This window comes from Tauraco erythrolophus, chromosome 4 (genome assembly GCF_009769465.1).
Source record: "Tauraco erythrolophus isolate bTauEry1 chromosome 4, bTauEry1.pri, whole genome shotgun sequence".
NCBI lineage: Eukaryota > Metazoa > Chordata > Aves > Musophagiformes > Musophagidae > Tauraco > Tauraco erythrolophus.
In genome coordinates this window covers 71,880,815-71,906,708 of record NC_141468.1, presented here as the reverse complement: position 1 = coordinate 71,906,708, position 25,894 = coordinate 71,880,815, and the positions used below count along the sequence as shown (strand labels likewise).

Here is a 25,894-nt window from a genome sequence, read left to right as displayed (position 1 = left end):
AACTGCCTCACCTCACCAGTGCTTGACCTACTTGGCCTCTGTGTATTCATCACTATACCTTCACACCAGTCTTGTGCAGGACTGCTCACCTATCCACCACAGATCGCTGCCTTTTCCAGGATTCTCCATTTCTGTCCATGATGGTCTTTCGTCTTCATATCCTACATCTGTAGCAATCCTGCCACTCCTTGGTATGATTTTCTTTGGTCTATGTGAAGTCAGTCTTTCACCCTTCCCTGATGTCCACCAGTAACAATCTATTAGTCACAGGCCTATGTGAAGTCACAATGTCCAAGATATCTGATCCTCTGTAAAAATCTGGGGACTACTATGTATATGAGGACTTCATACTTCATGATTGCTTACCTCTCAAAGACTTCTGTGCAACGTTTTGTTTCTCCTTATTCTCTCCTGCTTTAAAGTAACGCTGTCCTTAAGAAACAGCTCACCCAAAGCTGGCAAAGCTCAGCTTCAGTTAGGTACTGAAGTTTCCTCATTAGAGGACTTGCTTTGCTTTTCCACCAATCTGTTGCAGGAGGCATTTGAGAGCACCATGGTAACGACATAAGTCACAGCTGGCACCACAAGAGATCCCAGTTTGTTTTTCACCTGTGAGCTGCGGTTCACAAGTGACTCTCCTGGAAAGTATTTGTTGGTTTAGGGGCGTTGTGTCACATCTGGTCACCAACTGGCAAGTCTCTTCACGGAAAAGTCAACATGAAGAATGTTTTTAAACGCTCTAAGGTCCAGCTGTAAATTGTTAATTTCCAGATCCAGGAGACCTGCTGGATGATGTTATTAAAGATGGGTCATCTTAGTATTAAAAAATAGGTGTAGTTTATAATATAGTGATATACAGATGTAGAATAACCCCCTCAATATCAATATAGCTATTCTGTAGTAATGTACTGTGCTCCTTGTAATTAATGCTCAATTTCCATTATTTTATAAAAGATGTAAATGTAATTAGAATGTAAAACCAATTTTGTTAATGTTGTAGAATTTTAAGTACCACAAAAAACTAATAGGTAGCTCTAAAATGTATTCCTTCACTTGCATGTGTCAGTGGTGTCAAAAAAAAAAATTGGCATATAATTATGGAACACTCCAGCGTAATTAAAATTACAATAATAAGTGTAGCCAAGGAACTATACATCAAAAGCTGCAAGACAAATCCAGGAAGTAAGGCAGTAGGCATCATCCTGCTACCTGGATCCTTGAAAACAGAGGGGAAGGTGGAAGCAGTGTAGGAGCAAGAAGGCTGTTTTCTTAGTACAAACCTAAGTGTTCTTTCACATAGACACAGGACGAGATAAATTCATTTTACCTAATACTCCCCATATCTAAGGTGAGTGCCTGTATTTGGATACGTTCTCATATAGTCAGTATCAAGGGGTAGGCACCTTTGAAGAACAAAGTTTGTTCTGTCTCTCAGCTGCCTGCCCAGCCCCATCACCTCATTCGGAGGAACGGCAGGAGTTTGAGGAGCTGCTGCTACCTCCTGTATGTGAACTGCTTCTGCAGCGTTCCTCCTTTTGGTTCCCTGAAGTAGCAGTACTTGCGAAGACCAACTGCCAGGCTGGAAATCTGACAAGATTCATACCTGTGTCTTTCTCTGTATCAATGACAAAACTGCTGTGAAATATCTGACTTTTAGAAGGAGTAGAACTTAAAGTAAATACTACTCCCATGTCTTTAAATACATGAGGATAGAGACAGGAATAAAACATAACTAGCCAAAAGCTATCATGGGTATCAGTGGGGACAGGACCTTCTGTCCCTGTGTTCCCTGCTGTACTGTCTCAGTTCAGTCCTCATAGTTCTGGTTTCCAGTTTTCATGTTCTTTATTTTTGAACAGCAAATAACAGAAAAGCGGAGGTGAGAATTAGGTGAATGCTAACTCTCTTCACTGGCAAACAGGTTTTTGAAGGTATGAAAGCATTCTTGTGAAGGGGAACGAGAATGAAAAATGGGAAGTTTTCTCTTAGTAGCATGTCTGTAGTAATCTTTACAGTTAATTCTCAAAACTGAAAACGCTTCCCTCAGCTTCTGTTCTTAACATGATTTTTTTTTGCTTGCACGCACCCTCTGTGCTACTACATCTTTTCTTCCTCTCAAAGAATTTGTGTCTGTATTCCGCCTGTACCAATAACAGCTATATTTATTATATTTATTATACTGTTTTTCATAAATTATAAAACTTCAGTTATCAATCAAAAATAAATACCAGTTAAAATATTTATAATTTTATCATTACTAAATGTTGCCTACCAATCTGTTTTGTTCAGTTGGTGGCAAAAAGTGCACTAATTCCGTAAATTTAATATTACTTTTCCCTAAAAAGCTGGGTTTGGCAAATATATCATGATTAGACATTGATGTATGTCTGTTAACTACAGGCGGGCAAAGTGTACTGGAGTGAGATTTTAATGGAGAAAATATTTATGATTGATCAAAAGTATTTGGGGATTCATACCAATTCAATGATAAATTTGAGGGAGAAAACCCCAAAGTTTGTTTTATTCTTTTTCCTTTGATGGGCGCAAGGGGAGAAGGTTTGAATGCCAAGACAGTCTCTCTGGAGGTTCAATGTTCAAGCAGGGATTTCTAGTTTGGGTATGTATATAAAACAGTGTGTATGAATACTGTGCACATCTATATATATCTCTATACTAACTCGTAGACTCAAGGGGAATTAAGGCACTTTTTAGACTATCAGAGTTATATATGTGCTTTTAGTCAAAAGGAAGCATTGCAATTAGTTGTATTTTTTTTTGTAAATCATCTCTATAAATATTTGAAAAGAGCTGACACATGTTGCAAATGTTTAGTTAACTGTCTTTGTTGAAACGATATTCAAGAAAGCTCTAAAATCATAATATCCTACCAGTATTAAGAGGTCATTTTGTGTATGTGTGAATGTTCCAGTTGAAGCCTGTTTCAGACAAAACATCTGTTCAGTTATCTGTGACTGATGTGTGGATTTTTTGGCAAAAGCCCCACTCAGTATTTTTAATAGTGAATGATAAAGTTATATTTTTAATGTTTTAACATCATGTGTAAAAGTTATATAACTAGATCTGGATCTGTGTGGTTACTGCTATTTATACTACTGTTGGGGCGTACAACAGATGAGAATGCAGTGTGTTCTGAACAAACACAGAAGAAAAAGATGGATTCTGTATCACCAAGATTATCATTTGAGTATAAGTAAATAGAACACAGTAGCCAAGACAAATTGCAGTGGAAGTACAAAAAATCGGTAATGAGTGCTATCCTCTCAAACTTGTGTAAATGAGATCTCAATCTGACCAAAGAACTTTATGGTTAAAGATATTACAATGTATTTAAATTTTCCTTGGCCACAAATGCAATATTTGTGTAAGATAAATGCCAGTAAGAATATGTAGATGGACAACAAACACAGTTTTCTGCACTGTTTCTTTAGTAAGACAAAATATGCAGTTAATTTATTGCCATGCCTTAGTCGGCTCATTTCTTATTGTTTGCCAATTACTGTTTAATTCTTGTTTGTTTTTCTTGCTCCCAGTTTAGCAGAATAACTCTGAGTCCCTCATCTCAGAATACTCTCCCTACTGCATGCTAAGAACAAAAAGCATCTTGTGATCAGTATTAGACAGATTCAGTAATGCCCCCTGCAAATTGACCAGAGTTTTGCTTGAGGCAGCTATGTTTACTGAAGACTGCCAAAACAAGTTTTGGTTTTTTTTTTTAAAAAAAAAAGAAAAAAGAAAAAAAAACCCCACAACTACTTTTTATGTCAATCCTGATATATCCTTTCTGATAACTTCAAGTTAATGATATCACTTGATGTATGATCACCTCTGAATTGTTCGTGTCTGTTAATACTTATCCAGTGATGCCAGACATGTAAGGTCAGGGAATGCTGTAGCAGTTTCTGTTATGAAACTGTGTTCTGAGGTTCTTTCTCAAGCAAGCAGTCACTGAAGTCCTTAGCAGCACACCCTAGTAAGGCACCCAAAACTCAGCATAATATGAATTTTTGCTACAGGAATGACTTCCTGCATGTTCAGTTTGTGAATGCTCTTAAAGTACCCAATTAAGATGCAAGCTTAAGTGTGTGACTCAGGGCTTTATAAATGATGGCTAGATTCTGCAGGTTTTAATAACAGTAATATAAAGAGATTTTTTTTTTTTTTTTTCCCCCATTGATTTCAGAAAGCTTTGACTTGGGGCTCACGAGTAGCTATCATGATGTTTGGATGGAAATACATTGGAGACTGAATGCATTACAGGATATGTCTAAGGATTGCAGTACCTAACCTACAGGAAAGCTTTGGCTTGAACATCCTTAGCCTCTGAGCAACAGGCAGACCTCACAGAACTCTCCTGAGAGTAGCTGGCTTTTGCTATGCAAGATAAGGGTATTCTGTTGCTGAATGTATCTTCTCATTATTGAGTCACAATCTAGTATAGTGTGTGTTTTGTCACATAGTCTTCCTTTTCTGAACTTTTAGCATGGCAGAAGTATAGGAAAAACATGGCAGAAACATGCAAAAGCAAAGGTACAAAAATGTTCAATGTGAAGCTCTCTCTGTGTTTTTTAAAGGCTATCTAGACAGAGGTACTATGTGATGTTCTTTGAGTGTGCTGATGTATAACAAGCAAAAAGATTTATGAAAATGACCAAATAAGGAGTTGTTCTAATGAGGAATAAAACGGATTTTAAGATGTGGATGAAAGTACTTACTGCTGTCTGTGTATAGCGCTATATTTATTACAAAAATATGGTAGTGATTTCTAGAAATTTCAATTTGTGTGTTCCCACAGGTTTGAAATAAAAAAATATCACATTTTTAATTTGCTAATTCATTTCCCTCAAGGCACAATAAACTTTTGCATTGCATCAGTTTAATATTAATTTTACGTTCTATTTGCTAGGTATCTTTTTCATAGTTGAAAATTAACGGCCTATCCGACCCTTACATCTCTAGAAGTAATTTGTTCAGCTTTCTACATAGATCTTATTTCAATGCCAACCCAAAAATAAAATCTTACTAAAATACGTTTTTGTTGAATTCTGTTATGAAATGTATTGGAGAACCTACAATTTTATAATGTGTCAAGCTTTACCAAACATTGATATAGTAACAACATTTGATGACAGTTTATTCTTAGAATTGTGATAGAAATTGAAACTCACATTTTAGTTGCAATGATGTGGCAACTAATTTTTTTTTTTTTTTTTTACCTGACAGATAGCTGATCAAGTAAGCAATATAGCTGATGGTTAATCCCTGTTTAATTCTGATGTTACAAAGGAGCAAATTGGCTCTTGTAAATCCTGACTGGCTGCCTTTTTGTTTTTTTCTGCAGAGTGACTCCAAATTTATGGGGATGGAGATGAGAGCCAAATCTGGCCATGATAGCTTATGGCATGTACAAAGTGGTACTGCTAGGATGGATGAATGTAGTGTGTGTTGTAATAGGTGTTCTACAGATATCTACTGAATGATTGTCTTTTGGACCATAATTTTCTGGGAGCTGAGACGAGCAATACAGATGGGAGAGATACCTGATGTGGTGATAGAGTGTACTGAGGGCTGATTTTCAAAACTCTGGATAATTCAGCACATTCTACGGAGATCAGTAGAAACTGCTGGCTAATCAGCATTTCTGAAAATCTAATATTGTCCATTTACTGGCTGATTTCAGTAGTGATCGTCATGCCCCTGTGGGAAGATATTATTTCCAGCCTAGGTACCACATTAGCTGAAAGAGCTGGGTCTCTTAGAGCTCCAGAAATAGTATAATACTGCACTTTCCATCTCTGAACGAGGTATTTCTTGGACACCAATTCATAGCCTGTTTGCCAAGCTTCTCATGTTAGGCTCAGCTGCAGTATTTCAAGTAATTATTTTTCTGTGCTTGATGATTTGCTCAGATTGCAGGGCTGCTGGTGCTCTTGCTGCCTTCTAATCATCTGCAGAGCCTGCAAGCATCCAGCAGAGCTTATCAGCTTGGCCTCCACACTTCATCTGAATCACGCTTGTGCCTCACTGGCTGGGAATTGCTTCTCTAGGAAGTCCTTGTATACAAGGAACTAGTCCCAGAGTCAGTGTGGCTCTTTTATACCCTTGCTGGTGCTAGGTGGTTGAAAATGCAGTCTAGTTCTTTGAATTACGTGTGTTTAGTAGAAGAAAAAGAGATATTCCTACCTGAATTTAGTTGTCTTGTTTGCTGAAGAAGTACAAGAAATGCCATTGTACTCCTTTGCTATCTGTCTTCGTTCTGCCCCACACCTGACTGTACAACCTAAAATGAATCGCACCAGGATTGTAAATACAACCTAACAATAACCAAAAACGTATCATCATTGCAACTAACCTTGGTCAAGTACCATAGTCTGGAGACGAGATGAATTCCCATAAAGAACACGTGCTTTGAAGAAATCTGAATTGTAACATTTTCAACACAGGAAATGTTATTTTTGTACTCCGTGTTGTGATTTTTTTTATTGTCAAAATGTAGGAAAGGGGTGTATACTGGTAGTGACCTTTTCCAGCCCCCACTTTCCTCATCTAAAGTTAAATCCCTTGTTTTCTAATCCCACCTAATAGACAATAGCTTACAAGTCTTTGTAGCCTTCAGATCAGTTTTTGAACACTGATGCATCTTGACTCAGTCTGAGATCTTTTGGTTCAAAAGAGAAATTGCTTTCTGAAGTAGGCATTGAGTATGCTGTACTTCAGTCTTGCTCCTGCTTATTCCTTTTGACAGCTGCCAAGAACGGAACAATTTCCCTTGTACTATGCAAGAGGAGAAGTGTTTTTTTTCTCAAGTAACCCAAGTATTGGGACATATAACAAAACAGCATCGTTAGCTTTCCTTTGGTTGATTGGTGAAAGTGAAAGTGTTTCTGGCCTTTAAGTCTCAGCGGTAAAATAAACTTAAATTATTTTCATTGTGTTAAGTTTTGTCTGGATTTTTTCTTCCTTCAGTCAGTGCTTGCAGATTCTAAATTAACTTTGATCTTTTCCCTTTACCGATAAACCTGCATGAGTCCAGACTTGAGTGTGTTCAATTTTCAGGTCATAACCTTTAATGATGTCCATCTAAATAGCTCTGTTAGCTTGGTGTAACCGTGCCAAATTACATCATATGACAGCCTAGCCTGATAGTCTCATTAAAACATCAGGAGGAAAGCAATCGTATCATAATCTGTATTATTTATTATAAACTAAAGACCAGACTGTAGCATAACCTGAAGACAGAGGAACTGCTCAGTGGTCAATTTGTGAACTAATGACAGCTTTTGAGTCTCCATTACTCCCTAGACTTGAGGCGTTGCAGAGTGCAATTCGGTAGGGAACCCAGGCATGGTGTGAGCACCTGCCAAGACACCTTCCTCAGTTGATTTCTGCTCCACCACTGAACAGAGAGCTGTTAATCAGCCCATTTTTTAACTGGCATGAAGGTGACCTCCATGACAATAGTGACTCACAGCACCTATAATCTGTCCAAAGATGAAGCAGTTAGATTGCTTACTGTGCATTTTTTGGCTATGCAGCTCATTGAAGAAGAGATGATAGTAGGAAGTAGGAGGTCAGATACTGGGGAGAAAAAAAGGCCTAAAGTACCTCCTATTAGATTTGTCATAATTACCATAAAATGATCCTATCGTTTGAGACACACAGTATTGTGCTGATGGACTATCCAACAGTTGGAATGGAAAAATGTTTAGGAAAAAATAGGAATGGTGCAAATTTTTGTGACGCTTTTACTCTAATGTTCTCCTGATGACAGCTACTTTCAGATCAGGTAATTTCCCCCAGCTGATCTAGGTTGTTTACCTAGTAACCTTCTGTGGATCTCTCTTCCAAAGTCTAGTGTTGGTTTTTTTTGAAACATCATACAGTTTTTGCACCCACGAAGTCTTTTGGCAAGACAGAGGTACCACCCACTGCATCAATATCTGTGTCCTTCTGTTTATTTTGAGTCTGGCTCCCAATAGCTTAGTCTGGCTTTATCTGAGGCGCTTTAGTTCTTGCTCTGAAAGAGACAGTAGACAGTCCATTCACATCCCCTCTTCTTATCACCCATGATTTTGTAGACTTCTACAATGTCTTCCTCTTTTCCAGAATGAAAGGTCTTGGTCTGCTCAGTGATTCCTATATAGCTCTCATAGCAAGGCTTTTATGGTTGTTGTTGCCCTCCTCTGAACCCATTTGTGGTCTAATTTATCTCTTTGGAGGTGAGGAGACAGGGACTACACATTGAGTTCAAGATGTGGATACAGCATGGATTGCTATGTTTAAATAACATTTTTTTCTTAGCCTCTATTCCTTTCCTAATGGAATGTAATGTTTGCTTTACTTCTTGGCTGTTACAAAATACTGAGCTGATATTTTCAAGGAACTTTCTGTTGCAACGCCAAGATGTCATTACTGACTGGTATAGCTCAATTCAGAGCCCAGCATTTTATATGTGAAACTGGTTTTAACTCATGGATATTGCTTTATATTTATTTACATTGAAAGCCATTTGCCATTGTTCAGGCTCTTACTCTTATAAAGCTTTTCTTCAATTTTTCAGTCTGCCCTTATCCTTGCTACTCTGAAAAACTTCATCAGTGCACTTTGTCTTCTCGCTGCTTATATCTTTTTCCAGGCCATTTATGATGATGCTGTACAGTGCTGACTCTGCAAAATCCCTTCAGTGACTTTTTTGTTTCCAGCAGTGCAGGATCTCCTCCTACCCAGTTTCCTGTTGTTTAACCAATTATTTATCCACCCCAAGCCTGTTGCCTTATCCAAAATGTGTCACATGATGCTGCTGTGCAACTGCCAGTGCTTCTTCCCCTTCTCTCCCTGTGTACACTGAGGCTGTAACTGTCCAGGGAGGTTTTAAATTCCCAGCCAGCAAACAAGCCAACCAGAACACTGATTATCTTCATCTAAATAGCCTCCCAATCAAGCCTCTGCAAATACAGCCAACCTTCCTTTTACTACTACTCATCTTTGGTGAGAGAACTCAAAGGGAGACACCATCCTGGAAAGGCTTGTAGCCTAATCTGATATGAGTAAGAGAACACACTTAGTAAACGAAATACATTTGTATCATCTGTTAACACTTTTAAATGAAAGAAGAGTAAACTCTCCAAAATATTTTTCCTAAGAATGAATTGAAATTTAAAATCTTTCAACACAAAATTGAATCATCTCTTTATATGCTTGTTTGTTAATATCCCAGATCAAGTATTGAGTGATGAAGCAATATTTTAAGGTGCAGTTCCTCTGGTTTTTGGTTTGGTATCCTAATCACTCTTTTTCATTTTTTTTTCCTCCAAATTTGCTTTCTTGAGATTGAATCTGCAAGAGTCAAGGTTCAGTCTCTATTTTATTAATCCCCCTACTGGTAACACGCCTGTTATCTGGTCTAAAGATTGACTTCCATGATCTTGCTGCTTCATCTGGAAAATTGGTTAGGGTATAAATCTCTGTGCAAATTAGTATGTCTCATTCCCTCAAGAGGAATTACATTTTGCCCTTTTTAATGTTAACTCTTTGGCCTCAAGAAGTTTGTTGATTTTATTATTGATAATGAAGTTTGATATGATGTATTTTACAGAATATTGGCTTATTTGCTAGCTTATTTGGCAATGAATGTAGCCAGGTCAGCTGATTACGTGTTTTTCCATTGACACTGCCAAAATACAGGAGGTGGTAGAGCAGACACACTCCTGCCTTCCTCTTTGAGGAAGTCTGATCTGGGTGATTTTTTTTCAATTTTGAATTTTTTAATTATTTCTGATATTCTTCAGTCTCAGAAGATGTACTGAAATTGTGATATACTTTTGTAGCAAGAAATTTGTGTCATTGACATAAGAGATATTTGATGATATTTGATGTTATTCTAAAAAAAAATACAGAAGATTTTGCTTTGTATTTGAAAATGATCTTTTTCATGCTGTAGTAATTAGTGACCATAGACAAATACTCGGAAAACAGCTAGGAAAACCTCTAATTTATAAACACAAAATGTGCATTTAGGAAGAATTAAAAATTAATGACAATCCTGACGTATTTTTTACTCACCTGCATATAGGTTTTGCATTGAGTATGGCAGTAATGCAAAGGTCTGTGCCTTTTTTTTGTATTTGGCAGACTTAACAATCTATTCTACATTTGTGCTTGAGTTTCTAACAGCTCATTTTCATTCTGTTGTGTGCCATTAAATATTTCCATCTTCAGCGGCAGCACGCCTGTGTTTTTAGGCTTGCTGTATCATCTTCCGTTCAGAGACACTTTCTGTCTATAGATGAGTGGGAAGATTTTCGTTGGAGAGTTAGCAATGCCATGAAGAAACATTGCAAAGGATATGCAAAGTCAACTGTTTCATTCCACAGTGCTTTATCTAAGGAATTAAGGTTATATAGTTTCTTTTAAAGTGTTTTGGCCAGATCTTTCATTCCAAGGTGTTCTTTTCTTTGCTTATAGACATCAGTATATTCTTTAACCGTTTATGTTCAGAGGTGAGAGTAAGAGAGTAAAATAAACAGGATATTAACACCATCACTGTTGGTAGAGATGGAGAAAAAGAAAGGCAAACTGTCAAAATGTGCAAATTATTGCAGCTTTACTTAAGGTCTGAAATTTGGACTTGAGCATGTCTGTTTCATATATTGTTGAGCAGCTAAAAATAAACCTAAATCTGTGAACTACATGGAGTTAACCTTTGCCATCAGTGAACAAGCCTGTGCTTTGCATCTTTACACTTGTACTGTGCGTGACTGGTTGTCTGTCACGAGTGGGACAACTTCTTGGAGCTGTTGCAGATTGCTGCTAATTATTTGTAATACTGTTGCAAGAGAATCTGCAGTCATTAATGAGGATCTCATTATGCTGGGAACTCTACAGCCATAGAGTAAGGTAAATTTGTATCCCAGAGAAATAATGAAAATAGAAAAGGGGAAGTTTGGCAAAATTAAAAGGCTACAGTTTTTAAAGGAAAATGTGAAAATCACAAGATGCGTAGTATGGCTACTATCTGTAGCCATGCACTCTTATTTTTTTACTGTATTATTTGAGCACCTCTCAATCTGTAATATTTATCTTCACAAAGGTCTTTTGACAGAGGGAAGTTCCATTATCTTCATTTCATCAATAACAGAAAGAATCAAATTACTTGCCTACAGTTATATAGATGACATGAGTAGAGAATTGCTCTGGATTGACATCTCAATGTCAAGACATTCTAGATCTTGACGTCTCACCTGGACTAGCGTGTTGCCCTTCCTTTTTTTGTAATTTAACTGACATACATTTTGATACGCGTGCTTTGCAAGAAACTGATTTTGTATCTTGGATACAAAACATTAAGATCAGCAAAACGCCAGTCCTTGTACAGATAGCGATTCAATACATCTGGCACAAAATGTAGACGCTTTCACAGTGAGTTTGATTCTGGCAATGCTGTGTCATTCCATCATGTGCTACCCGTGCAGGGGGCCAACAGCTCAATATTTGGCTCAGCTCTGGTAAAACATGTGTGACTGAAGTTCTGTGATGGTAACAAGAAATTGTATTTTATTTTCACTATCACATCACATTGTTATTTGCCTCAATTTCCAGGGCTGGTATCAGGAGAGCAGACACTAATTTTGAACAATTGCATTTGCAGACGTGACTGATCCATTTGGTGACGGCATAAATGGGAAGATGATTACTTTTACTGAGCTACTAGGATCTGTCTTTTTTTTCTTCTCTACAAACTGTCTCGTTGTTTTCCTAGCGTGGCTGGTATTACCAGTGTCAGCAAAAGATATCTGATTATATTAACTGAAGCCATTAGAAACGAGCTGTCTGTAAGCGTCTGGTATTTTTCTCTGTATTTAATAATCACAGAAGGATAAAATGTCTTTTTAAGAAGGAAGTTTACATGCTTAAGGTTTTATAATTTATACCTTTCCATTTCCTAGGTATATTTTTTTAAATCATAAGAAAGATTAGCGGTTCACTTGGACTCCGTTAGACAGTAGTTAATCACTTTTGTTCAGCTTCTTTCTACCCTTCAGTGTTTCTCTTTTCTTCTTATTAAGATACACAACAGAAATCTATTTCTTTGGAGAAATATTTTAAAATAACTTATGCCCTTTAATATGTATGTTATATATAATATATTCCTTTAATACAGGATGAATGATGAGTGATTTCATGAGGAGGAAATAATGAGAAAGACTCACCAAAATGTAGCATTCGGCAATGAATTTTGTATTTTCAGAGTTGCTAGGAGCAATATGCTAACCACAAAAAGGTCTGAGGCTCTCCCAGAGTATAATTATTGGTTTTGCCCTTTTTGTTGTCTTGACTGTGACTGACAAATGCGATGGCTTTAGCATCATATGTTTTAGCTCATACTAGAAATGTTGAAATAAATTGTTAAGAACACTGCATCTTGAGGTGACATGGCTGACACATGACAAATGGGTTGTCTGAATGAGGTAAGGTAGGAGTTACATTGGCTAGACAAAATAAAGGCACTATGAGAAATCTTTGAGCTGGACATGCAGTACTCTACCTTTTACATACCGTGCTCTTGAGGAGCAACAGGACTTCTCCACAAACTCCTTTTGCAATAGAGAATGCTTCTTGGTGCATCTCCTCAGTTTGTAGGCTGTCCATGCAAAGGCTGGAATTGAGAAACTGTAAACTGGAAGAGATTAATAAAAGCATAGTAATTGTGTTACAATGATCCAAAAATATTCCGTGTTATGATTGGACAAGTGTAACTGTCGAAGTGGGTGAGAAATATGGATATGTCACTAACTTTAGAATGATAAAATTCTCACTTGATATCTGACTTTTGTAGAAACCTAAGATCAATGAAAAATCTAAATTTTGGGGCAGAGCTTTTCTCCTTAGTCTAGCTATTATGCTTGTCTAGTCATGTTTCAGAACATTCAGCTTTTAATTAAAAAGAATAATCACTTTTTGAGTTTTCACTAGTCAAATTATAATCAATAGGAGTACATTCTTTATATAAGTCTATATGAGAGCTTCTGTAGTTATCATGCATTTTCTTCTGCTGTGGCCTTTATGATGATACGTTTGCAATAAATCTTAGACTTGCAGTTGATGTGGGTGCTAATGTAGTTTACTGTTAAGGCATGAAAGATAGAAAAAGTCTCCTTGGAGAAATTTGAATTTTATTCAGCCTATACATTTCTACTATAAGACAGAAAAAAATGCAATATAGACTGCTGTTAAAGTCCTGCTTTAAACTACTAGGAATACATGATAGACTGAAATAAATATCTGATATATTTTTCTTCATGTGCTGATTGAAAAGCAAACCAGACCTCCAGATTTTCTTCTATTTGACTTTAATGCTGAGTGTTCCTATTGAAATGGAAAGGCCCCGTTCATCTTCACAAAATAGGAAAGAAGCCAAGATATAAATATATCTTGAATAATTCAGAACCAGATTATTGAAAAACTTCCACTCTTGAAACTTATTGGAAGGACTCTATAATATGGAATATAGATCTGACGAAAAAAGGATCATGGGAGCAACAAATCTGTTTGTCATCTGCATAGCAATACTTAGTTTTTTGAGTAATATAACCAGGGAGTGCAATGATATAGACATAGAACACTGCAGGGCCAAGAATAAAGTCCTGTGAGACATCAGCTGTAAGTGCAAAAGGACTTGATTAAGGATGGTTGTATTAAGTAACAAGTGAATGGTCAGACAAAAATAATGTTAGACAGCACAACATGTTAGCTTTAGTGATACATCTAGAGTACAATGAATAAGCGATAGTGATTGTAAGTAGTCAAAATAGAAGACTGACAGCATTTCATTAGAGTAAACATTAAATTGTATTCATGAACAGATGTACCTCGATCATTTCAGGTGATTAACCAAATCATATCGCTTAGTGGATGTCTCCAGTAGACAGTTATGAATCCACTCTGGCAATGAGAAAACAAGTTCTAACTTTTGGTAATGTTTGCAATACAATAACCATTCTGGGAATAAGTTAGTTGAACAGATCTTCATCAGTCATCTTAATGATAATGACAAAAAGGGCATGCAAACAGACAACTGGAACTACAGCAGGTGAAGGCCTGAGAAGCAGGGAAAGGAGCCTTACCAGAGGAGTAGGTGGTACATGTTTTTATTTTGGTGGCTCAATAGAAAACTAGGTAGATGGTTTATCCCTTGAGATACGCTATGAGACTGATGATTTCAATATCTTTGATTAATTTTAACGTTAGGAAAATATAGGAAGATGTAGGAAACAGGACCCTAGTAAACCCAAACTAAATATTCAGCAGTCTATCTTTCTGCACTTTTTGTTTACCATGCAATAGGAATCACCGGATCCTGTTTTCCCTACTTGATTTACTTTGCATTAGTCTTTACTAAAATGATGTCAACTTCCTATTGTGGGGTGCTTTTAAAGACTTTTAAAGATTTTTAAGGCTCTAATTCCTCAGCATCTGATATCGCTTCGTGAACAGCACAACTTTCCAACATATTTTTGTTCAAATATACAAAGGTCATATTTTTCATGTGGTCTTTTCTCTCAAATTATCTGACTGATTTTATTTGCAACCTGTGTAGTCATATGAGCCTGATCTGGAAACAACCAATTAGATCAGACTGTCCCTCCTCTTGCCAGCATGGAATATAGTCCTCCAGACAGAGGATGCATGCTTGATTTTAGCCAAAAGCTGAGAAGAAGCCCCCTGATCTTCACTTGCTTGAAATTTAAACTCTCATCTGTTATTAATGTATTTTTCAGCAAATGATTACCGGAACATCTGCTCATGCCTAGTAAATTTTTACTTCCTTCTCTTAAAGCCGACTTCCCCAGTGGGCTGATGAAAGAGACACGCTGCAACTCATTCTGCTCTTTAAATAACATCAGTCCACTGAAGAAGTGTTAGCTGAAAGTGATGTAGTGATCTTTGTAGTTCATGTTGCAGCCATAAGGGAAACAAGAGCAAAACAATTGCAATAAGAATAGTGGGATTTCCATCTAATCTTTTTTTTTTTTTTTTTTTTTTTTTTAGATCAGGAAGCATTATGAAACATTCAGCAAATTCATGTTTGGTGTTTACATGAAGTTGTAAGCATTTGTACACTTTTAAAAGATTATATTGGTTCTAAAATGCTGATGCCAATGTGATATGACACAGCTTTATTTGGAAATTGTTATAAATTGTATGCAAAACAAAAAAAATATCACTGTGGCTGAGAGGACAGGCTTTTCTGAGGTAAATGTGCTACAATAGTCTTTTAGATTTAGATGTATGTTTAGACTGTGATTCATATTTCTGTTTAAAACTTTTCTTAACTCAAAGCTTTTGAGAAAGCAAACTTTCTTGGAGTCAGTTTCCAACAGGAGATTTTAAGTTTCCGTGGATATGGCCTATGTTCCCAGCTTCATAGAGTCATGCGACTTGTTGATTATAGTGATATTAAGTCATGTCTGTTAACATTCTTTCCCTAGACATATGCAACTGTACATGTAACAAGCAGCTACTCGCAGGTGAGGCACCAAAGTTCTGCATTTCAGCCCAATGTGTAGCCCAGCTATTTTTCTCTTCAAGTTGGACACCCTGCTTCAGTTTTCTTGTCTCACTTCTAAATTTCAGGATATATGAGGGAGTGCAAATACAGGCTCATGCTCCACTGAAAGGAGGGGACTGTCCTGATCCTTACACACATACAGATGGGAAAATGCAAAGTAACCGTATGGCCTAGCACCGAAGCCCCAGCATGAACACAGCTACACAAAGATCATTAATTTTAGCATTAATCGAGCCTTTAAGGTCTCCTTCTGTCCACTTCCATGTCCTTCCTAAAATATGTCCTCATATCCTCTTTCTAATCTCCCTCCCAACTTTTATTCTCTTCACTTCTACAGTAAGCATTCATCTGTGTAATTTACTGACATAATTTATTTTTGTGCATTGAGGAAAATTCTGTATCAACATGCCTACATTTCATTTTCTTGCTTTTGCCAGGGGTGCTTCTTTCTGATCTTAGAGTGCCTTTGGGTAGCTCAGATGTGCTACCAGGACAGCAGCCTCTCAACAGCCCAGATCGAAGCTAACTGGCTGTGCAGAGGCCCTCTTGTGTAGTCTTCTGCCTCTGCACAGCACAGCCAGTTATTTACATAAACATTAGGCTCATATCTCTCTTCAGAAGTCAATTTTGAATGTTTTGTTTAGAGTTGCTCCTCCAACGTCAGATATTTAGGGCAGTAAATGTTGGGCCTGATCCCCTGGGGGGATGCAGTGTCCAGGAAATAGTTGGGCAAAACTGAAATGGGAACCTAAAGGAAAGCCCACTCGGAGCAGAAGAAACACCTTTTCTTTGCTGGTTCAGATGGAAACAAAAAACATACTAGTGAAGTCAGATGACTTACAAAATACCTGAGTGTGGAAGTTGTAGCTCGGGGGTTTCTGGTTCACATGATTCCAAAATCTGGAACTGTAGACTTCTGTCTTCATAATGCATACACAGCTACACTGTAGGCAGTTGATTAATGGATTTTAGAGCATTAGAAGATTCAGCTTTTAAATAAAAGGTCACTTTAAAGCCCAGTTGTCACAGAAATTGGTTTATTTGCTATGATTGCTCATTGTTGCATGATTTAGTTGGAGTTGACATCTTGAAGCATTATTACTGTATTCTGTTCAATAATATCAGGAAACGTTGTTTTCACTATTTTATGTTTCAGAATAAGAGCCAAGGATTGAGTTTTGTCCGTATACACGCGCCTTGGCAAGTACTTAGTCGAGAAGCGGAACTCCTTAAAATAAAAATGCCCACTAAAAAGGTAAGTATCTTCCATCTTCTATCGACTAGTTGTGTGACTGGAGAACAGTGGATCAGAATGGTAGTTAAGTATATAGAAGCCCATAGAGTTGCTCTATTTCAAAATCAGAGCAAAGGAATTGCCAGGCTTATTCTTTCACTTTACTAATTATTTTGAGATGATTTAGTATTCAGTATCAGATTTAAGGTGGGATTTTCAAAGGGGATTTCAAAGGCCACAGAAGCAGATGGCTGACAAACTGCGTTGAGAAGAGCGATGACAGAGGTGAGTTTTAAGGAAGGCTTTGAAAGCTGAGAAGGCAGTAGCTATTTGGATTTTTGTCAAGGAACTTTCCTCAAAGTTGAGGTGCAGTATGGGAGATAGTATGATAGCTGGTCACTGTCTTAAGTTTTCTCTAAGTCTGGGGATGCCAAGAAAGTCAATTTTGGTAGTCTCAATGACTTAGTGCATTCTGACTTGCCCATTGTCATTAAACTTTGTCACACTATCTTTGTAACCATAGTAGCTGAGAATATCTAGAGCTTTCAGCAGAGTTGCTGGCAAAAATGTAAATTATGAGGATCAGATACCAAAATTTGTGGTCCTGGAATGGTTTAGCACACTGGCTAACAACTCCACTGAAGTTAGTGGAACTGCCTTGTGCTTTCAGTTAGTGATACTCATCAGTTGCACTACTGAACACTGATTTCGTTGCATTGCCATTAGAATTAAATGACAGACTGATTTTATTTTCTTCCACAGGGTTGCTATTTTTGTGAGGTTTTGTTTGTTTGTTTTTTGGGGTTTTTTTGAATTGATTGTTTCCACCCAGCAAAACCTTCAGTGGTGTTCACATCTGTGGCGTTACAATCTATCACTGTCAGGGGCTTGGCCAAACCAATCTTGTGTACTCTTACGATATTGTGTCTGCATCCCAGAAAAAAAACAGAAAAAGTCCAGTTACTTGTAATTAATCTTTGAAAATGAGTAGATTTTGGACAGCTACAATACGTCTGTCCTTTCTGGCATATTGATGGATGTGTAGGCCCTTTCTAGAAATGGACTTACATATTCAACTCCTTTTTTTGATCCCTTCCCAGCTTCTTTCCTTTTGTGCATTTTTAGTGCCTTGTCATTTCTCCCTCCTCTTCCCTCACGGGAATTTTCCCCTTCTGGCTTTTTGCAGATACATCAAAGCAAATTTTACACTATTTTAATTGAGGAATGTTGCCATCATATTGTTCTAAGTTAGGGACTCCGGGAGCTGATAGTCTCCAGTGGCCACCCTAGTCACTCACAAACAGCTCCGCATCCCCTTCTCTCCTCTGAATGAGAGAAAAAATGCACAGTAAATCATAAAGCCCTAAAGGCACAGAATCATCTGGGGTAAAGACATCTAAAAATGTTGACAAATTACTTCATTTAATTGCTATATATTATATATTAGTTATAGCATCCTTTTCTTTAGAGCAACAGATTTCAGTGAACCAATTAGATCTGTGCACACTTCATATTGAATGAGATTGCCATATAACTGACATTTATTCAATAGTATGACAAATATTCGAAGACCAAATGGGCATGCAGCCATCGACTAGGCAGTTATGAAAACAGTATTCAGGTTTGTACCTGTAATTTGTTTCAGTGTGTAGAAGACGAAATGAAATACGTCTACCAACAAGGAAATCAGATCTCAATTTTCCTGAAAGTTCACCCTAGGGGAATAAGTTGTTTTGTATAACTTAAAAGTGATATGACATTTTTAAGGAGAAGATTGCTGGCAACTCTTGTTGACTACATTATTTTTCTATTATCTTAACAGTAGAAATGGAGCACTACCAGTGCACTACCAGAAACCAGGCATGACAGGAGAACTGTGTTCATGTCTTAAGTTTTTTGCAACTAAATACAGTTGGAAGAGGAATTTCCTGTGAAGAAAACAAAAATCCACTTTGAAAACCTGAAATCTTGTATTTTGGGGATTTGGCTATACAAACTGAAAAATTCAGCCAGTAGCCGCTAAAAAGAAAATTCTGTTTTCGTTCAGAGAGACAAAGGGTTGTTTTCAAGGCACATTAGGTATTTTCTGTGATGCTATTTATTCAAACATCTAATGAAACCGTAAACAAAGCATTTTCAGTGGAAAGTATTTATCCATCTCTAAACATGATGAATTGATTGCAAAAAATTGTTTTTCAAATGTTCAGTCTTAAATCATTTTTCAGGACAAATGACATGCTGGGAAAAGGTAATTTTTGAGCCATTTTAACTATGTTTATGCTTCTGGATATGACAATACAGCTACTTTTTATGACTGAGAATGGGCCACACTCAAATATGAATATGAGAAACAAACAGTATGAGAAACAAACTTAGTGAGACTTGATGGAATGAGTCCCAGGGCTAGAGTGGTGGGATGGAGGGCTGTAGGCTGTTCAGGAGGAATAGGCAGTGCAGGAAATGTGGAGGAGTTGTACTGTGCAAGGGAGAAGTTTGACTGTGCAGCTCTTGCTTTTAGGTATGATATGTGTGAAGATTAGGGGGATGAAAAACAAAGTAGATATCATTGTGGGTGTCTACTATTGATTGCCCAGCCAGGATGATGGCACTGGTTCTATAAGAAATTAAGATAAATTTCTGGATTGGTAGCCCTTGTTCTTATGGAGATTTCAACTTCCCAGACTTCCATTGGGAATACCATACTGCTGTGACAAGCAAGTCTGAGAAATTCTTGAAGTGTGTGGCAGATGATGTCACAGGTATTCAGTGAGACAACTAGGAAAGTCTCAAGGAGCTAGTTATCGATGTCCCCTGGGAATCTGCTTTTGAGGGCTTAGAAGTCCATGAGCATTGGTTAATTTTTAAGAATCACCTTTTAAAAGCACAGGAGCAGACAATTCTAACGTGTCCTAAGTCAAGGAAGTGGAGCAGAAGACCAGTTGGTTGAACAGGGAACTCCTCATGGAGCTCAAGAAGAAGAAGGAGAAATTGTACCATCTCTGGAAGCAAGGTCAGGCTTTGCATGAAGATTACAGGGCCATGGTTTGCACACTCAGGGAGAAAACACAAAGGGTCAAAGCTCAGCTACAGTTGAAACCAGCCTGTGTTGTGTCAGACAACAAAAAGGTCTTTTAAAGTATGTTAATAGCAAGAGGAGATCTAAGATAAATATTGGACCAATACTTAGAATCATAGAATCATAGAATCGTTAGGGCTGGAAGGGACCTTCAAAGGTCATCTAGTCCAACCCCCCTGCAAGGAACAGGGATATCTCCAACTAGATCAGGTTGCTCAGGGCCTCATCCAACCGGGCCTTGAACGTCTCCAGGGATGGAGCATCCACCACCTCTCTGGGCAACCTGTTCCAGTGTTCTACAACTCTCATGGTAAAAAATTTTTTCCTAATATCCAACCTGAATCTACCTCCCTCTATTTTAAAACCATTACCCCTTGTCCTATCACAACTGGCCCTCCTGAACAGCCTCTCCCCGTCTTTCTTGTAGGCCCCCTTGAGGTACTGGAAGACCGCTATAAGGTCACCCCGGAGCCTCCTCTTCTCCAGGCTGAACAGCCCCAACTCTTTCAGCCTGTCCTCATAGGAAAGGTGCTCCAGCCCTCTTATCGTCTTCGTGGCCCTCCTCTGGACCCTCTCCAACTGGTCCATGTCCTTCTTATGTTGGGGACTCCAGAACTGGACGCAATACTCCAAGTGAGGTCTCACGAGGGCAGAGTAGAGGGGGAGAATCACCTCCCTTGACCTGCTGGCCACGCTCCTCTTGATGCAGCCCAGGATGCGGTTGGCCTTCTGGGCCGCAAGAGCACATTGCCGGCTCATATTGAGCTTCTCGTCCACCAGTACTCCCAAGTCCTTCTCCTCAGGGCTGCTCACGATCCATTCTCCGCCCAGTCTGTATTTGTGCCTGGGATTGCCATGACCCAGATGTAGGACCTTGCACTTGGCCTGGTTAAACTTCATAAGGTTGGTACGGGCCCACCTCTCCAGCCTGTCGAGGTCCCTCTGGATGGCATCCCTCCCTTCCAGCGTGTCGACGGCACCACACAGCTTGGTGTCATCGGCGAACTTGCTGAGGGTGCACTCCATGCCACTGTCCACGTCACCGACAAAGATGTTGAAGAGGGCTGGGCCCAACACGGACCCCTGAGGGACGCCACTCGTGACCGGTCTCCACATGGACATCAAGCCGTTGACCACTACTCTCTGAGTACGGCCATTGAGCCAATTCCTTATCCACCGAGTGGTCCATCCATCAAACCCATGCCTCTCTAGTTTAGAGAGAAGAATGTCGTGCGGGACAGTGTCAAAAGCTTTGCACAAGTCCAGGTAGATGACATCCGTTGGTCGACCCTTGTCCACCGATGTTGTCACCCCATCATAAAAGGCCACCAAGTTGGTCAGGCACGATCTGCCTTTGGTGAAGCCATGTTGGCTGTCACCCACCACCTCCTTGCTCTCCATGTGCCTTAGCATGGTTCCCAGGAGAATCTGCTCCATGACCTTGCCAGGCACAGAGGTGAGGCTGACTGGCCTGTAGTTGCCCGGGTCCTCCTTGTTCCCCTTTTTAAAAATGGGGGTTATGTTCCCTCTCTTCCAGTCATCGGGGACCTCACCAGACCGCCACGACTTCTCAAATACAATGGCCAGTGGCTTGGCAACTTCATCCGCCAGTTCCTTCAGGACCCGCGGATGGATCTCATCAGGTCCCATGGACTTGTGCACCTTCAAGTTCCTCAGATGTTCCCGAACCTGCTCTTCAAGTACAGTGGGCGGTGGTTCATCCTCACAGTCCCTGCTAGTTCTTTCCACAGCTTGGGTGGTAAGACAAGAGGCTTTATCAGTGAAGACTGAGGCAAAAAATTCATTGAGTACCTCAGCCTTCTCTATGTCGCGGGTGACCAGAGCACCAGTATCCTTCCGGAGGGGGCCTACATTCTCCTTGGACTTCCTTTTGTCCCCTACATACCTATAGAAGCATTTCTTATTGCTTTTATATCCCTTGCCAAATTCAATTCCTTCAGGGCTTTAGCCTTCCTCACCTGGTCCCTGGTCACTCGCACAGCTTCTCTGTATTCCTCCCAGGCTATCTGTCTCCGCTTCCACCCTCTGTAGGCTAACCTCTTCATTTTCAGTTGGTCCAGGAGCTCCTTGCTCATCCACGCAGGCCTCCTGGCCTTTTTGCCCGACTTGTTCTTCGTCGGGATGCACCTCTGCTGAGCTTGGAGGAGGTGCTCCTTGAATGTGGACCAACTTTCCTGGGCCCCTCGTCCCTCCAGGGCCGCCTCCCACGGCACTTTGCCCATCAGGTCCTTGAAGAGGCCGAAGTCTGCCTTCTTAAAGTCTAGGGTACAGAGCTTGCTGAGTGGTTTCCTTTCTGCCCCATGGATCTTGAACTCCACCGTGTCGTGGTCACTGCAGCCAAGGCTGTCCTTAAGTTTCACCTCACCCACCAGTCCCTCCCTGTTGGTGAGCACAAGGTCAAGCATGGCACCCCTCCTTGTCAGCTCCTCTATCACCTGCAGGAGGAAGTTGTCATCCACGCATTCCAGGAACCTCCTGGACTGCCTATGCCCTGCTGTATTGTCTCTCCAACAGATGTCAGGGTGGTTGAAGTCCCCCATGAGGACCAGGGCTTGTGACCGCGAGGCTGCTCCTATCTGGCTATAAAGCGCCTCATCTGCTCTGTCCTCCTGGCCAGGTGGCCTGTAACAGACCCCTACCGTAACATCCCCTATCCGTCTCCGTCCTCTAATCTTGACCCATAAGCTCTCTGTCAGCTCATCCTCCGACCCCAGGCGAAGCTCCACGCATTCCAGCCGGTTGCTGACATAGAGAGCGACACCCCCTCCTCGTCTCCCCTTCCTGTCCTTTCTAAAAAGCTTATACCCCTCCATGTTGACACTCCAGTCATAGGAGTCGTCCCACCACGTCTCCGTGATGCCAATAAGGTCGTAGCCCTGCTCATGTGCACGCATCTCCAGCTCATCCTGTTTATTTCCCATGCTGCGTGCGTTGGTGTACATACACTTCAGCTGGGCCTCCGACAAAGCCGACTCGCTGGCTGGAGCGACAGGGGTTCTCTTGGACGGCAGTGTAAGTTCGTTTGAACATACCTGCGATCCTTCCCCAGCCTCTGGACCCTCAGTGCTGGCACTGGTGCCATGCTGACAGCGGTATGAATCTGACTTCTTGGCTGGAGCGGCTGGAATTCCCTTCTTCTGTTCTACGGGTACTTCCAGCATATCTTTATCATTCTTGATATTCCCCCCCTCCCCCTTCAAATCTAGTTTAAAGCCCTGCCAATGAGCCCTGCTAGCTTTTGAGCTAAGACCCTGGTTCCCCTCTGAGAAAGGCATGTTCCATCCGGTACCATCAGACCTGGTTCAGGGAAAGCCTCCCCATGATCAAAGAAACCAAATTTCCGTCGGTGGCACCAGCCTCTGAGCCATCTGTTAATCAAATCTGATTTTCTGTTCCTCTCTATGTTCTTTCCTGCGACTAAAGGGATTGAAGAAAACACTACCTGGGCTCCTGACCCTTCGACCAATCGCCCCAATGCCCTAAAGTCCCTTTTGATGGCCTTTGGACTTCTCTCTGTTAGCTCATCACTACCAACTTGCATTACCAGTAATGGATAATAATCAGAGGGCCGTACCAGAGCAGGGAGTTTCCTAGTGACGTCCCTGACGCAGGCCCCAGGGAGGCAGCAGACTTCCCTGTGGGTTGGGTCTGGTCGACATATTGGTCCCTCTGTTCCCTTCAGAAGGGAATCACCTATGACAATTACCCTCCTTTTTCTTTTAACAGGGGCAGTCAGAAGTCGTGAGGCAGACTGACTCCCCTTAGGCAACCCTCTGCGTGGGCCCTCGTCTATGTTTTCTTCTTTTGATGAGGTTTTAGTACCGATGGCAGTCTGATCCGGCTTTGGAGACACCTCCAAGCAGGGACAGCCATCACCCTCCCTGTCATCTAGTTCCCCTTGCAGAGCACTGTACCTGTTGCATAAGGACACCTGGGGGGGCAAGGGAATTGCTATTCTATTGCGCTTGCCACGCCGAGCAGGGACCTTGTGCCATTGCTCCTTGTCCCCTAATTCCTCGCATTCCCTGATCCCCTTTACCCTCTCCACTTCTTTCTGCTCTGCCACAACCAGATTATGGCAGCTGTCAATTTCCCTCTCGCTTTCCCTAATTATTCTTAACCTGCTCACCTCCTCCCTGAGCTCCAGCACTTCATCCTGGAGCTGTGCCACCCGGCTTAGCAGGTCATCAACCTGCTCGCACCTCACGCAGCCATCCTCAGGGTTGCTCCCAGCTACCAAGGACAAGCTGTGACATTCCTCACAGCCTGTGACCTGAACACCCACATCCCTTCGAGTGGGTGCTGAAAGCACATTTTTCCTCCTCCGAGTGGCCACCATGACTCCCTGATAAGATGAAGTACCTCAAATCCCGTCCAAGGAGCTGTAGACTACAGCAGTTGTCCCCTCGTTAGGCAGGAACAATAGCCTTCCTCAGCTCCTTCGCGGTGGGCAGCGGCTAGCCGCTGCTCTCCCTGAGGCTATTTATAGCCCCGTGACTCACAGCTGTGCTGGCTCCGCCCGGCTCTCGCAGCAGCCCGCCTACGCCGGCACCGCCCCCAACAGCGGCAGATCTGGTCCCGGCTAGAAAATGCTTCCAGAAAAGCCCTAGAAAAGAGCTTTTTTCGGCTTTTTCCTGCAGTAGCTCTCCCCAGTCGCAGTCTTACCTGCTCTGAAGTGGATCTCCCGCAGAAAAAAATACTTGTTGAAGATAGTCATCTGACAAATAGGGATGAAGAAAGAGTGGAGGCCTTCAATGGTTTTTTTTTTTGTCTCAGTCTTTAATATTAATGATAGACCTCAGACTGTCTGGTCCTCTGAGTCAGAGGACCACAACTGCAAGAAGAGTGACTTTCCATTTGTGGATGCTGAATTTGTAAGGAACTATCCATATCAACTGAACGTTCGTAAGTCCATGGAGGCTTATGAGATTCATCCCAGAGTACTGAAGGAGTTAGAGAAGTTACAGCAGGACCCCTTTCGATCATCTATGAAAGGTCTGTGAAGTCTGTGGAGGTCCCTGCTGAATGGAAGCTAGCCAACGTTATGACAATTTACAAGAAGGGTGAGGAGGAAGACCTGTTAGTTTAACCTCAGTACCTGGAAAAGTAATGGAGAAGATCATACTGAGTGTTTTTGAAAGGCATTTAAAGGACAACGCGATCATCAGGCACAGTCGACATGGTTTCGTGAAGGGAAGATCCTGTCTAACTAATCTTATATCCTTCCTTGATAATTTTCCTGCCTAGTGGATGATGGGAAGGTGGTGGATGTAATTTTTTTCTGGATTTTAGTAATGCTTTTGATAGTGTCCCTCACAGTATCCTTCTGGACAAGTTGTCTAACTGTGAGATGAGCAGGTACATGGTGTGCTGGGTGAAGAACTGGTTGAATGGTAGGGCTCAAAGGGTTATAGTGAATGGGGCTACATCTGGCTGTGACCGTTCACCAGCAGTGTTCCTCAGGACTCAATTCTATGGCCAGTTCTGTTCAAAATTTTTATCAATGATCTGGATGTACTAGTTGAATTCACCATTAGCAAGCTTGCCGATGACACTAGACTGGGAAGTGCTGTTGACTCTCTTGTGGGACAAGAAGCCTTGCAGAGGTATCTAGATAGGTGGGAGCTTTGGGCAATAATCAATAGCATGAAATTCAACAAGAAAAAATGCTGGATTCTGCACCTGGGATGGAGTAACACTGCTCACAAGTATAAACTGGGAAAGGAGTGGCTGGAGAGCATCCCTGCAGAAAGGGATCTAGTGGGGCTGGTTGACAGCAAGGTCAATATGAGTCGGCAAGTGTGCCCCAGCAGCCAACAGGGCAAACCACATCCCGGGGTGCATCAAACACAGCATCACCAGCTGGTCTAAAGAGGTAATTATCCTGCTGAATTTAGCATTGGTGCAGCCTCACCTGGAGTACTGTGTGCAGTTCTGGGCCCCACCATTTAAGAATGTCCAGGTACTCGAACACATC

General features: G+C 40.7%; 1 protein-coding gene across 1 annotated transcript in view; it reads left to right on the top strand.

Annotated features, from left to right (window-relative positions):
* Positions 1-25,894, top strand: part of ANO2 (anoctamin 2) — a 198,399-nt gene that overhangs the window by 22,100 nt on the left and 150,405 nt on the right. The window contains exon 4 of the mRNA XM_086610450.1: positions 16,743-16,841. Within this exon, the coding sequence (XP_086466576.1) occupies positions 16,743-16,841 (99 nt within the window). The remainder of the gene's footprint in view (positions 1-16,742; positions 16,842-25,894) is intronic.